The sequence below is a fragment of the Octodon degus genome, unplaced genomic scaffold (assembly GCF_000260255.1).
Source record: "Octodon degus isolate 3935 unplaced genomic scaffold, OctDeg1.0 scaffold00314, whole genome shotgun sequence".
Classification (NCBI taxonomy): domain Eukaryota; kingdom Metazoa; phylum Chordata; class Mammalia; order Rodentia; family Octodontidae; genus Octodon; species Octodon degus.
Genome location: NW_004524890.1, coordinates 867,315 through 882,844, shown reverse-complemented (window position 1 = coordinate 882,844; position 15,530 = coordinate 867,315). Strand labels below are relative to the sequence as shown.

Genomic DNA, 15,530 nt, shown 5'->3' with positions numbered 1-15,530 from the left:
TAAAAATTAGATTATATTTTAAAAATAGGATAAAGAATTCTATGCTTCTCATGTTTGCACATAAGTCCAAAAATCTCACCATATACATCCTTGAAGCAGGACAGTCCCCAATATTCCTTTTCCTGTCTCTTGCTTTCATTTATTAACTTTTTAAATTTTTGAGTCTCACTAATTTTCCCAGGTTATACTCAATTTCTGATCCCACTGTCTCAATTTCTTAAATAGTTGGGATTACAGGCCTACATTATGTACCTGGCTTATCTGAATATTTGCACTGTAGCTGCTTTAAAGTCTTGTTAATTCCAACAGTTATATCATCTTGACATTACTATCTGCTGATTGTATTTTTTTCATGAGTTAAAATTGACCTTATTCTTTGCATATTGCATTTTGTCCCTCAGAGTTTGGCTTCCATGAGTTTCTATTATAGCGATTGACTCTGTCATCACCCTCCCACTTGTGGACTGTCAAACAGCAATAGGAAGGGTATGGAAAAAAGGAGGGTGAAATACAGATATTTCTGTACTTTATATGAATGTTGGAATTTTATTTACTATTCAGAATCATATGTTTGTTCCATGCACTCATTCCGGCTTTTGTGGTACTGTAAATATATGTAGCCTGTTCGTCCTGCAGTTTACAAGCTCCCAGTTGAGTCATTTCTCTTTGCTTTGTCTTTTAAGCCTGGCTTCCCTGAAGTGCCCCCTATGTGTGCATTGTTTAGAGGTTGTGTTCAAATACTTCAAGTGTCTCAGCACTGGTGAGGCTGTGGCAGGAGGATTCTCATGAGTTCAGGACCAGGGTGGAGACCTTGTCTCAAAACAAAAACAAAGGAAAAGAATACCTTAAGCCATAAAGACATATTGTCTTTTGTTTGCTGTGTATTGGTTTCTAAACCCATTCAAACTTCAGGCCATTTTCTAGTCTGACCCAGCTTTTAATTTCCTCCAGGATCTCTTCTGCCTCCTCTTTGTATGTCTAGGCTCGCTCAGTCAGTGTTGGGTGTGTGGTTTGGGCCCTCCAGTATCCCCTCGGCATGTGGTACTTTTCTAGTCCTTCTGTGAGATACGTATGTTCTCTAGAAAAATTGGGGAAATGTATATTATTTCTATTTTTCAAAGTTTTGCATTTACATTAATATTAACACATTAAAAAACACAGACTCTATAATGAAAGAACTAGTTATTTCTTTTGTGATACTAAGGTGTAATTAATCTCAGAGTTGCTGTACTCATGAGATACATCCCAAGCTCTTTTTAATTTCTATTTTGAGATGGGGTCTAAAATGGGCATCTGAGATGAACACACACTTCTCAGAGGACGAAATTAAAGAAGCGAATAAATATAGGAAAAAACACTCCACATCACTAGCCATCCATGAAATGCAAATTAAAACAACATTGAGATACCATCTCACCCCAGAAAGAATGACTATCATAAACAAATCAACCAACAACAAATGTTGGAGAGGCTGTGGGTAAAAGGGAACCCTTCTCTGTTGCTGGGAATGTAGACTGGTGCAACCATTATGGCAATCAATGTGGAGACTCCTTAAGAAACTAGGACTGGAAATCCCATTCAAGCTAGCTATCCCCCTACTGGGAATTTTCCCAGAGGAACTGAAGACGTCACATCATAATGATATATGTGTGCGTATGTTTATAGCAGCACAATTTGTGATAGCCAAATCTTGGAAACAACCAAGATGCCCATCACATGAAGAATGGTTGAAAAAGATGTGATATTTTTATACAATGGAATATTACTCAGCTATAAAGAATGATAAACTGGAAACATTTATATTTAAGTGGATTCCACTTGAAGATATACTCATAAGTGTAATAAACCAGACTTACATGTGTAAATATAGTATAGTCTCCCTAGTATAAGAAATCAAAAGAAGAAATACAAATAGAAAGGTATAACACAACTAAAAGGAAAGCGAGAACTTGAGGACTGGACAACAAGGAGAGGGTAAGGAGAAAAGCCTGGAAACAGGACAGGGACAAAGCCATACATTTACATGTACAAGATGGGCAAGACAATGATCCTGAGAAACATCAGCAGGTTTTTGAAACTAGCAGTTAATTGGTAGGATTCTCAACCTGACTAACTATATATTCTGATACCTGTGAACCAAGGAACTGCACTGAAGATAGCAATGTGTAATAGAAGGGTCACACTTGGAATGCCTGTCATTCTGGTCTTCTAAATACATACTTCTTGTCATAACAAAAAAAAGAGATGGGGTCTAAGTAAGTCTATGTTGCCTGGGATGGGCTTGAACTTGAGATTCTCCTGCATCAGCTTCCCAGAGTGCTAGGGTTACACCTATATGCCTCCATGCCTAGCTACATTTGATTGTTTTTTGTGGTGAGGGGTAGTGCCCCTCACAACCTAGACAAGTGTTTTATCACTAAGCTACATCTGTAGACCAGGAACAAATTTTTGTATGGATGAATTCGGTATTTCCTATTTGACCATAAAATACTTATCAACTGATTTTCTACAGCACACACAGAAACATAGGTCACAGTCTTCTATCTCTGCCCACAACTATACCTATTCTGTGGGAAACACAACTTTTAGAAAATTATTAGTACATGTTTACAGTACATAAAGAATTAATTTATTCCAGCAGTTGGCACATATACATAACACATCTTCGTTCTTTTTACTTCCCCTTCCCCTCCTCTCCCTCCATCTCTTGGTTCTCTTTCCATTTGGGAAATACAACATGACACACAGCATTCCAATATTATGGCCTCTCCAATGTATGTGTATAGTTAACTTATAATGATAGAGTTAATGTAATAGGCATCAGGCTCACATCTTTGTAAAGGCCTAATTGCAAGTTTGTTGCTTCCTTGGTGTGTGGGAACTTGTTTTCCCTCTGTTCCCTAAATGATAAGTAGTTTACTTTGTTCAGTTTATTGATACAAATAATGTGATTTATGCTGATTGCCTGTTTTCCTTTGGAGAGTATGGAATGTTGTTATTTGCCTGTGTGACCAGCCTCTAATGAAAACAAGGTATCTGTTGGTTTTCTCTGGGCAGAAATTCGTACAACTATTGCTGTGTTGTTGTTGGTGGTGGTGATGGTGGTGGTGGTAGAATAAAATCAGGCTTATGTTGTACCCTCACAATAAGGAAAAAACATAAGGAATTTTATGTTTAAATTTCTCTGGACTCTTTTCTCCCATCTCGAGTGTATATCATTTCATTGTAATAAACCTTAGTCATTGGGTGAGCAAGATAGCTCAGCAGACTAAGCACTTGCTTAGGGAGCCACTGGGACCAGGGTTCAATCCCAGGTACCATCAAACCAACCAGCTCCACCCCTGGGTGCACTGAGCCAACTATGGTGTCTGGTGCATGCCTGTAATCCTAGTGCTGGGGAGGCTGAAAGTAGGATCACTACAAGTCTGAGCTGTGTACTGAGACCCTGTATCAAATACATGGAAAAAAAAAGTTTGCCTTGAATATATCTGTGTACTGATATCTCTGACATCTTTAGTAAGTTTCAGAACGGGTAATTTCGAGAATGCTGAAAGACAGTCACACTGCATACTGTTTCTGTTCTTCATCCTCTCCTAACTCTACAGGAGATAGAATTTGACTTGGTCTTAAGCATAAATAGGTCATAAGCTATGTTTTTAGTTAGTGGGAAGAATTGTCAAATTGAATTGTGTGCTATTAAGGCAGGCAAGTGGTAAAATGAACAACTAAGTTGGGACAAAGTCAGTATAATATATGAGTAAAATAGAAGGCTTACTATAGAAAGTTTTTCTTCTCTTTTTCCTCGAAAAAACTTTTTGCTATAGTTTGTCTATGGTAGAGTTAACTGTAAGATAATGTGTCCAATCTAACACACAGTTATATAGGTAAGCTTAATAAATGAGATACCTATTTTAAATAATAAGGTAATATATTTGTTTTATCAAGACTAGCATGATTTCCAAAGACTTTGCCACATAAACAAGTTGAGAACTCATTGTTGGCATTAAAGAACACTGACAGTTTTTCTTTCTTGCAGGGGAGTAAAATGCTAAAAATGCTATTTTGTTGTTGTTGTTGCTCTTGTTGTTGTTCTTATTTTTGAGATAAGGTCTCCTTGTGTAATTTAAGATGGACTTGAACTCACTATGTACCCCCAGGCTTGCCTCAAACTTTAAGCCATCCTCCTGCCTCATCCCCTGAGTACTAGGATTACAGGGATCTGCCACCACACCCAACACAAAAATATCACTTTAACTAGTTTTTTTTTTTGTTTTTTTTTTTTTTTGGCAGAACCAGGGATTGAACTCAGGTCCCTGCGCTTGCCAGGCAAGCGCTTATTCCACTGAGCCATCTCCCCGTCCCCGTCATTTTTTTTTAAATTTTTTTATTTATTTGTGTGTGGGGGGGGCCAGCTCAGCCCACCAGGGGGTGGGGCTGGCTGGCATGTGGTGCTGGGGGATTGAACTGCGGTCCCTGTGCTTTGCTAAGCTTATTTTAAGTAGGTGCTTTAGACCACTGAGCCATCTCACCAGCCCCTTTAACTAGTTTTAATCTGAATGCAGTGTGAAAAATACATTGGTGAGAATCAGGAAGTGAGCTCATTAAGATCATTGGAATGAATGAGATCATTAGGACTTTAGAGAATTGTAGAAATAAGAATGAATGTACAGCAAACAAATAGGATGATTTTCATTCTATAGACTGTATACCTGTGTTGGTGGAGCAGAATCTGGATAGTTTAGAGAAAAATGAGGTATACTTTAACAGAGAAAATGGGGCATATATTTGTAATGTGTTATGGGTCCAATTTTCCTGGAATAGCTTTAACTGAAGAAGTATCCCATTTTGGAGATTTTGTAGTTAATTTTAATTTGGACTGTTGTTTGCAAAGTACATTGGCTGTCAGTATAGATATGAAGTATAGTTTTTCCATAAAACAGTATTTATTTTGTATTAAAAATACCACTGTATGGGGTTGGGGAGATGGCTCAGTAGAATAAGCACTTGCCTGGCAAGCACAAGGGCCTGAGTTCAATCTCCAGTTCAGAAAAAAAAAAAAAAAAAAAAAAAAAAAGAACACCATACTTATTTTACACCATTTGTATACATGTGAAGATATTAATGATGAACTGTAAATTTCAGAAATTAAAATGTGACCCTATAATTCCAGGAAAATAGGGGCATACTTCACAGAAATGTAGGTGAACTGTCATGTCAAGACTATGAAAGGTTTGACACTAGCACATTTGGGAATTGAACATAAAATTAGTTTTAAAAAGAGATTGAGCTGTGTAGTGAGCCCCTGTACCAAATACATACATTAAAAAAAGAGATTGAGACATTTGGCTGTTCATGATTACACATGTTTGTAATCCTGTTGTAGCAAAGCTGAGTCTGGAAAAAGAACACCTGAGGAAAGTCAGGAGGCAGTGAACAGTTTTATGTTAGACTGATGGTTCTGGCTGGAATCACTTCCAACAAAAGCCAGGTGGTGTCTGTCTGTGAGCCAGCATTTTTATATGAGGCATAAGCAAAGATGGGACAGGAGCCTGGCAGTTCTTCTGATTAGCTAGCAGGGTGAGGTAATCAGTTACAGGGCTAGATTAGTGACCTCAAAGCTTGGTATCCTTAATGTTTGGTTATATTTGCACGGTTATAGGGATCGAGAGAGCAATTATAGGGCTGGTCAGACAGCTCAATGAACTAACCGCCTAGGACCAGGGACCAGGGTTCATCCCTGGCAGACTTGCCGGCCCTGCCCCCAGGACACACTGAGATGGCCATTGAGACTGGGCATGGTAGCATGCACCTGTAATCCCAGCACTTAGGGGGCTGAAAACAGGAGGATCACTACAAGTCTGATATGTGTAGTGAGACCCTGTACTAAATACATTTTTTAAAAAAGCAATTACAGACTGATGAAGCAGTTACAGAGCTAGGCAGTTTCAAAGGAAACAGTTTTTAAAAGAATTATTTTTACTTCTACAATCTTTCCCTTGCAATCCTAGCACTAGGGAGGCTGAGGCCGGAGGAGCACTATGGGTTCAAGTCCAGCCTGGGCTACATGGTGAGTTCAAGACTGGCCTGAACTACATAATGAGACTCTACCTCCTAAAACAAAAAAACGGAACAAGCAAAAGAGAGGTTTAGACATTTTCAAAGGGCTAATCACTGAAATTACCTGAATTATTTTGGGGGGAGAAAAAGAAAAAGAGCACCAAGCACTGATTCTGGTTTTACTTCATCAATAATAAATGCACATTAATGAGTACCTGTGAGGTTAATAAGTAATGTTGGGACCACCTATCATCAATGACATTTGTTAAGTACTCATTTTCTTGTTGTGAACTATTAAGTGGTTACAGTCCACATCCCCTAACTGGGGAGTAAAGCCAGAGCACTCACACTAAGCTACATTCTTACCATTTGAATTTTTTTTTTCATTTTGAGATGGTCTCACTCAGTTGCTAAGCAGTCTGGGTAGTGCTTGATCTTGTAATCTTCCTGCTTAGCTTATGAGTATCTGGGATTACAGGCAAGTACTACCATGCGTGATTTAAATTAAGTGGTCTTTTTTGACCCAGCTATTTCCCTTCTGGGTTTTTCTCAAAAGCATCATATCACAGTGATATATGCACAGCCATGTGCATAGCAGCACAATTTGTATTAGGCAAACCTTAGAGCCCTAATGCCAATCAGCTGGGGAATGCATAAAGAAGATGTGGGGTCTTTATGCAATGGTGTTCTACTCTGCCTTAAAGAGGGGTAAGCTTGAGGCATTCCCAGGGAAATGGATGGACTTTGAGACCATACTCTTAAGTGAAATAAACTGGACACTTATGTGCAAATACTGTACTGTTTCTCTGGTGTTAGAAAATGAAAGTGTAAAGAAGGACCAAATTATATATCAAGTATTGTGAAACAGGAAATAATGTTCAAATGAGGAGAGAAAAGAAAGAAGGGAACAGTAAAAAAAAAGTGAGAAAAGAATGAAAAAATGGAAACACAGATTCCATAAATAGGGAAAAAGGCATTGAAGGAAGAGTATGGGAATGAGGGAAAAAAGAAGCAAGTCATATCATGTACAGGTACAAATTGTCTATGATGAATGTGTATATCTAAAATGTAGCAATAAAATCTGGTTGAAGAAGAAATTAAATTAAGTCGTCTTTTACAGTATAATATGAATAGTTCATTCAATAAATTCCTATATCACATGTAAAGCATTGTTAGGTTGAAGAACATTCAAATGTCTTTTTTGTCTTATTTGATAATTTTTCTTAGAAACTTTGTGTGTGTGTGTATAGAGTTTTCAGTTGCTTACCTAGAAGTGTTGTTATCCTAGCCCTTGTTCTATTTAATTACAGTACTTCATTTGTTAATTGTTTATCCTTCCCTTGTTGGCTATTGTGGTCTAGTGCGACAACCATCACTGACTGCCTATCTAGTATTCCAGATGATTTCTTCCATTAGAATTTTATACAAGTCCTGGTCTTGTGTTTTTCCTTAGTACAGAAATGTCCTTTATTGAATGAAATTTAAAACTACCTTTAAGAAGGGGAAAAGATACATTCATGTATATATGCAGGATAGTTTGGATAATTGTATTGATTTCTGTGGGTCTGTTGAAAAACATCAGTTAATGCTTAATTTTTTTTCTTTTTAATTTCTTATAACTTTTTTTTAACCAATTTGCAGGTTTATATCTGGTAGCCCATATAATTAATTTGAAGATAACATTATACAACAACCATTGTCAAATTCCTATTACTTTATTTAATGAAATTTTACTCTCTCTCTCTCTCTCTCTCTCTCTCTCTCTCTCTCTCTTTTGTGGAACTGGGGATTGAACTCAGGCCCTTGACCTTGCCAGGGAAGCGCTTATTCCACTGAGTCATCTCCCTGGCCCATAATAAAATTTAAAAAATAGTATTAATTATTGTAACTGTCCTACTAACCTTTTTAAAACTTACTGCTATTCTTTCTCAATAAAATTAATTAAAATAAAATAAAATAATTAAAAGGGCTAGGGTTATAGTTCATTGTGAAGGTCCTGGGTCCAATCCCCAGTATTACAGTATAAATAACCTACCTTTCTGTAACATATTTTTAGAAGCCAAAGGGAGTGTATACAAAAATATTCCAAAGGAAGCCAAGTGGTCAAAACTGCTAGGATGTTTATAGTTCTCTTGTCAATCTATAAAGGTGTTAGCTCTGAAATCTTCCTTAACTTTGCTGTGCTATTTGTTCCTTCAATGAAGTTGTCAGAGAAATAGGTGAATGTGCAGATGGATAACAAGAAAAAAATGATATTTTTGTTACAAACTTGTGTGCCTCAAGATTTTAAGCCTTTGAATACTAAGAATTCCAACAAGATTTGTTACTTTAGTGTATCATGATTGCTTTAAATTAGTATACATTATTGTTGTAAAACTCTTATATTTGAATGTTCCAATTAACTCATTACACTATTAAGTAATTTTCACTAATGTTTCCATTTAATACTTAACATCCTTAATCTTTCAATGCAGTGTTCGTAGAGAATCACAGACTATACAAGCAATTGTGGATTCTTATTAAGCAATTTCTTTATCTAATTTTCAGTTTATTATTTAGTATGGCATGGTATAGTGGAAGGTACACTGACCTAACAATAACAGTAGGAAACCTGAATTCTTTTGTTTGTTTGTTCTGGTTGATTGGTTGGTTGCATCGTTTTATCCTGAGACAAGGCCTTGCTGTGTAATTAAGGCTGGCCTTGAACTTGCAGCAGTTTTGCCTCAGCCTCCAGAGTGCTGAGATTATAGGGGTGCACCACCATGCCTGGCAGAAAACCTAAATTGTATCCCCCACATATAACCTTGTTTACCTTCTGTGTCCATTTCCCCATTTATAAAATAGAATTATATTGTTTCAAAGATAGCAAAGAAAAATATTTGGTTGGCTTATTGCATTGTCCTTTGCATTTTCTGTAATTTTTCATGATTCAAAAAATAGCCATAACATGTGCAAGACATATCCATATGCTTACCTAATTAAATCCTGGAAATGTTATTGTGTTAAAATTTCACAACTGTGCTTTCTTTTTTTTAAGCTTTATTTTGTTATTTTTCATTTTTTGGTACCAGGGATAGAACTCAGGACCTTGCGCTTGCCAGGCAGGCATGTAAGCCACCGAGCTATCTCCCTAGCTCCCACAAGTGTACTTTCTAAAATTGATTTTAGACCCACCCTGTAAATTGTTGATTTATAAATCAGTGGATAGAACTCGATGAATCTTTTCTGTGAGAATGATTTAATAAGCATGAATAATAGTACTAAATTTTAATATAAAGACAATATGGTATTCAGATTAAGAAATTTTTCACTGATAGAATCATCTGCAATTCATTTCATTTGAACAGGTTATGCTTTAGCACTCAGAAGTCTCATTAAACCTCCAGTGTCTTCATTTCTGCCATTCTAAATATATATTCTTTTTAAATTTTAATATAAACAAATAATTGGTAGAAAATAAAGTGTGATTCAAGTTTTCTACTATTTGCTGGAAGCCAGCATGGTACATTGACAAGAGTCCTTGCTTTACAGTTTTTGGCCTGCCTCTCCTGGTAACTGGTTGTAAGAACTCAGGCATATTAGGACTAATATCTAGAATAGATAAAGAACTCTAGAAATTTAGGACCCCCCCCCAATAAAAGACCCAATTAAAAAGTGGTCAGCTGAAATGAATAAATGCTTCTCAGAATGAGAAATGGCCAATAAATAAATGAAAAAAATTTAGTACCTTTGGCAATTAGAGAAAGGAAATAAAAAGTACACTAAAAGGTCCAGGTGGAGGTGGATAGGTAAGGGGCGGGGCCTGATGGGTCAATTGATCCAGGTAGGAGGGTGACTTCTTCTTAGCCAAAATTTGACTAACCCCTGCAATGTTTCTCTCTGCTCTTTTCCTCCTGGGTCGCTATCTTCAGGAGAGAGGGCTGTTTGCTGGAGGAGATAGCAGTGCTCCTGGGCTGGGGAGGTGGTTGGAGGAGTATTAAAGACCAGAATTGAAGGAAAGAGCTTGTTGCCTTAGGAGTGACTAGGATAGATAGGTCTCTCTTTTCTTGTCTAACTAAATATTAGCTAATTCACCTGATTCTTTTTCATCCTTCAAGAAACTTTGACGGTGGCCTTTTGTGTTTAAGTAATTGGCTTGAAAGTAATGTTTAAGCCAGGTATGGTGGCACATGAGTATAATCACAGCACTCTGTAAGGCTGAGGCAAGAGGATCCCAATCTTGGACTCAGTCTGGCATCTTGGACACCCTATGCCAAAATAAAAACTTTTAAAAAGTGGGTGCTGGGGATGTAGCTTACTGTATTTCTAGTCCTACAACATCTGTGCATGTGCAGTCATACACACACACACACACACACGCGCGCGCGCGCACACGCACATGCACACACACACAGTGATTTCAAGTTATTCTAGTAAGAATGACTATTATCAAGAACTCAAAAGACAACAAGTTTTGACAGGGTTGTGAGGAAAAAGGAACAATTCTGCATTGTTGGTGGGAATGTAAACTAGTACACCTACTAGTAAGGAGAGTCCTCCAAAAACTAAAAATAGACATTTTATTTGCTTCAGCTATATGTCTTCTGGGTATCTTTCTGAAATAGTTAAATTCATATTACAGTGCTACATGCCTAACCATGTTTATAGCCAGGTGCAATGGCACATTCCTGTAATCTCAGCACTTGGGAGCCTGAGGTAGCAGGATCAGTATGAGTTGCAAGCCAGCCTAGACTACCTAGTGAGTTTAAGGCCAGCCTGGTTTATATAGCACAAGACCCTGTCTCAAAATAATAACAATAACAATAACAATAATAATGCTTATATCAGCACAGTTCACAGTAGCTAAATCATAGAAGTGGCCCATATGCCTATCAAGAGATGAACAGATAAAGAAAATGTATACAGGAATGCTATTGATTTCTGAGTGTTGACTTTGTATCCTGCTATGTTACTAATTTCTTTTAGGTCATTGAAAGGAATAGTTATTGTTTGATAAGTCTTCCATGCATATACCTGGTAATCTGAGTAACTACTTTCAAAATAACAATTGCAATATAGCAACCACTGTTAACTTCCTATTATCTTGTTCCAAAATTTTGTATTTTTTATTGTCTTTAAAATAAAAAAAGATATTAAAAAAGAAAATGTGGTATGTATACAAAATGAAGTAATACTCAGCCATAAAGGGTAAATTTGAGTCACTTATAGGAAAAATTGATGGATCTTAAGAAATGATACTAAGTGAAATAAGTCAGACAGAGAAGGATAAATATCAGAGAAATGTTAAGAAAAGCAAGGAGACTTTGGAGATGGCAAAGGAATTTAGGAAAGAGACAATAAGGGAAGGCAGCAGATACAGGGAGTAAAAATTTTAAAAATGTGTTATGTAGACGTATTAGTCCCCCAAACTGACTGTAATCACTGTACATCACAAACATACCAGTAAAGAATTTTGAAAAAAACTCTATGCTTGTCACTGTACTTTTTCTGGACCTCGTTTCCCTATTATACAATAAATAGTTTTGACTATACCTCTAAAGTTCTATTTTAAACTTCCTATGATTCTTTATTTCTGTGCTGAGAATCAAACCTCATGTATACTAGGCAAACATTCTACCACTGAGCTACAGCATCAGCTCTAGGATTCTTTTTTTTTTTTTAACTCTTCTGGATATCTACTTGAGAAAACTAATACAGAGATTAAAGTTTATACTTATTTTTGAAGATTTCATTTATTATATCTAACTTTTTCTTAAAGTAACCATTTACTTTGGCATATCCAGAAACCTTTGAGAGTGAAAGGTATTCTGTTAGTAATTACTCCAGGGCAACAGCGTTAAATAAGGATTGTCTCAAATAAACTGTAATATCTAGATACCCAACCTATAACGTGTGTGGTTCTGCTAACTGCACTATTGGTCAAAGAAGAGTTATCTGTTTATCAGATGTAATTTCTCTTCATGGTTTCCCTGTTTTGTTTTGTTTTGTTTTCTTTTCAATATTTTTACAGATCCACTGTGTGTGGAAAGTAACAGAACATCATGCCAACAATCTCCAGCCAGTAAAAAAGGGATGTTCACTGATGATCTACATAAGCTGGTGGATGACTGGACAAAGGAAACTGTAGGAAATTCTCTTATTAAACCAAGTTTAAACCAACTTAAACAAAGTCAACAAAAATTAGAGATGGAAAACTGGAACAAGGTATATGAAGTAAGTTGTTTATACTCTATCCTCTTTATGAGTACTAAAACCATAAAAATTGATTTTACTTAGGCCAGGGCTTACAGTTATTATAATAAAAAACTGGGTGTGGTGGTGCACACTTGTAATCCATCACTCAGGAGCCTGGGGTAGGAGGATTACCGTGAGTTTTAGATCATCCTAGAGTATGTAGTAAGTTCAAAACTAGCCTGAACTAGAGTGAAATACTATCTTAAAAAAGGAAAAAACAAAAAATGTAGTCAGTATGAAAAAAATGGTGTGACTTGATTACATAAAGACTTTTATCTGTGTCTACATTTGCCTTTTTAATCCAGGGATCAGTAAGCTTTGAGGAAGGATCTAGATAGTAATATTTTAGATTTTCCAAGCTAGATGGCTACAACTAGTCAGGTCTAGTGTAGTGTAAAAAGTGTTAGATAATATGTAAGCAAATGGCTTTACACCGTTAAGTATTTTATGAAAAGATGTGGTGAGCCACAGTTTGTTGACCCTTTTTTTAGACTATTCTGTCAGCTATTCTATGTTTCACATCAGCATTGCAGTAAGTTATCTTAATTATCTTTGTTTAGTATTTTAAAAAAACTTTAAGGGCTGGCCAGATAGCTCAGTGGACTAAAGGGCCTGCTTAGGCAGAATGCAGTGGCCAGGGTTCTATCCCTGGAGTGCTGTGCTGGCTCCGGCCCCACCCCCAGAGCATACTGAGATGGCGATTGAGACTGAGTGTGGTGGCATGTGCCTGTAATCCCAGCACTTGGGAGGCTGGAAACAAGAGGATCATTATGAGTCCAATCTATGTAGTAAGACCCTGAGCACCCTGTAGACCCTGTACCAAATACATTAAAAAATTTTAAAGCTACATAAGCCAAAATATTATAAGAGGTGTCTTGAGCTTATAGAAGAGATCCCCAGGGGCTAGGGAGATGGCTCAGTAGAATAAGTGTTTCCCTGGCAAGCGCAAGGGTCTGAGTTCAATCCTGGGTTCCACCAAAATAAAAAAAGAAGAGATCCCTAGTTATTCTAAGTAGCTTTTGTCAAGCATATGTCCAATTGAAATGCAGAAAGAAAGATGTCCATAATATATTCTGCAGTGGAACGAAGGCAGGTATATGGAAGAACATATATAATATATAAAATATACATATTAGATATATGTTTATATGCCTAGACCGATATGAAAATGCTGGATGGTGGGAGTTAAGCCTTGCTTTACTTTGTACTTTTCTATTGGTAAGTAACAATTTTTCAAAATATGTAAAACCTCTTAAAATGGTAAGGCTTAGAATCTCAACCCTCATAATTGAAAAAGATGTGTCTGTTGAGTTTGTGTACATGCATGTGTGTTTATAGTTTTAATAGTTTTATTTAATAGTTTATTAAAAAAAGTATGAAAATACACTTATTGTTAATACTGAATAAAAATTTTCAAATGCTAGATTTCTCAAGCTAGGAAGCAAAATATTTGCTTGTGGGCTCTCTGTATTTAATTGCTGGGACTGATTGATACACAGATAATATCAATATTGTAAAATTTGGAAGCATTTAGAGTCAGATTACAAGACACAAATATATTTGTACTGCCAAGAGAGAGACCCTCTGAGTAATGTATGAATGGAAGCTTTTATTGAATAGTCAGGTAGTAGTTTATTGCAGTATAAGGGAGGACATTTAGAATAAGGGAAAAGAGAAAATGGTGTGTATGTAAAAGTGGTGAAGATCTTTTAACAGCCTGGTGTAGGGAAATCTATAATCCCAGGTAGGAGGAGCACCATAAATTCAAGGCCAGCCTGCCCTATCTAATTCTCCCTCCCCCCAAAAACGATCTTTTAACAAACTTGGGTTCCACTGTCAGCTCAGTCTTTTACTAGTTATGTCACCTTAAAAATGTCATTTGATCACTTTTTGCCACATTTTGTCTTCTAAACAGGGATAATACCTACCTTGCAGGATTACCACGATGATTAACTGTAAAGCAGTATCTAATTTTTTTCGTGTTATTATACTATAGCCCTACATAGACATTTTTGCTGCACAGCGATCATGTACCAAGATGTTTACTGTGGCCAAGCCCTTTGCTAGACATAGGTTGGTTTTTTCATTGTTTTTTGCAGAATTGGGGATTGAACTCAGGCCCTTGTGCTTACTAGGGAAGCGCTTATTCTACTGAGCCATCTCCCTGGCCCCCATAGACATAGGTTTGATGGTACTTTCAAGTATGGTTCTTATCCTTATACTCCTGTAAGACAGACATTAACACACTTGCATAAAGAATATAACATTGCAACTATTATAGGAACTGCCGAAGAAAGCTAAAGGATGATACCATGTACATTAAGGGAAATTTGACCTAGTAAAAGGAAGTCAAGGAAAGCTTCCATAAGAAAAGTAATGATTGAGCCAAAATCTGAAGAATGAGTAGTTGTTAATTAGGTGAGAGGGAAGAGAATATGATTCCAGGCAAAAAGCACAACACTTGCAGAAAGGAACTGAAGACCAATTTTGCTGAAGTGAAGAGAGCAAAGTGTCTATGCACAATTGAATCTAAAGTAGATAGACAGACTAAGTGTCTGCTTAATCAAGCACAGGGACCAGGTTTGATCCCTGGCACCACATGCCATGCCGGCCCTGTTCCCCAGCGTGCTGAGCTGGCAACAGAGTCCGGGCATGGTGGCGTGTGCCTGTAATCCCAGCGCTTGGGAGGCTGAAAACAGGAGGATCACTACGAGTTCAAGCTGCATAGTGAGACCCTGTACAAAAATAAAATAAAATAAAATAAAGTGGATAGAGCCAGGCATGATAGCACATGCCTATAGTCCTGGCACTTGGAAGGCTTTGGCAAGAGGATTGCTGTGAGTTTGAGGCCAGCCTGAGCTACATGGGGAGACCCTATCTCAATAAAACAAGAGGTAGACAAGGTCTTCAATGTGGTAATAATAAGGAATTTTTGCTTTTATTTTAAGAAAACAGATAACAATTGAAACACTTTGGAATTCATTCACAAGAGAAGACTTGTGGACTTTATTTTTTTTTAAGATCACTCTGCTTAGAGAGATATGGCAGGATGGGGGTGGGTAGGTAGATGTTAGTCTACCATATTAGGGGAAGTTAAATTGAAGAGAAGTAAACAAATATCAAGAAATGTTAGGGCTGGAGAGATGGCTCAGTGGTCTAAAGCACCTACTTAGAACAAGCTTACCTAAAGCATCAGGGACCGCGGTTCAATCCCCCAGCACCACATGCCAGCCAGCCCC

The 15,530-nt window shown here is 37.1% G+C and overlaps 1 protein-coding gene across 1 annotated transcript in view; it reads left to right on the top strand.

Moving 5' to 3' along the window:
- The window catches only part of Wnk3 (WNK lysine deficient protein kinase 3), a 266,752-nt gene that overhangs the window by 249,112 nt on the left and 2,110 nt on the right, over positions 1-15,530 (top strand). Inside the window, exon 22 of the mRNA XM_023707818.1 lies at positions 12,068-12,270. Within this exon, the coding sequence (XP_023563586.1) occupies positions 12,068-12,270 (203 nt within the window). The remainder of the gene's footprint in view (positions 1-12,067; positions 12,271-15,530) is intronic.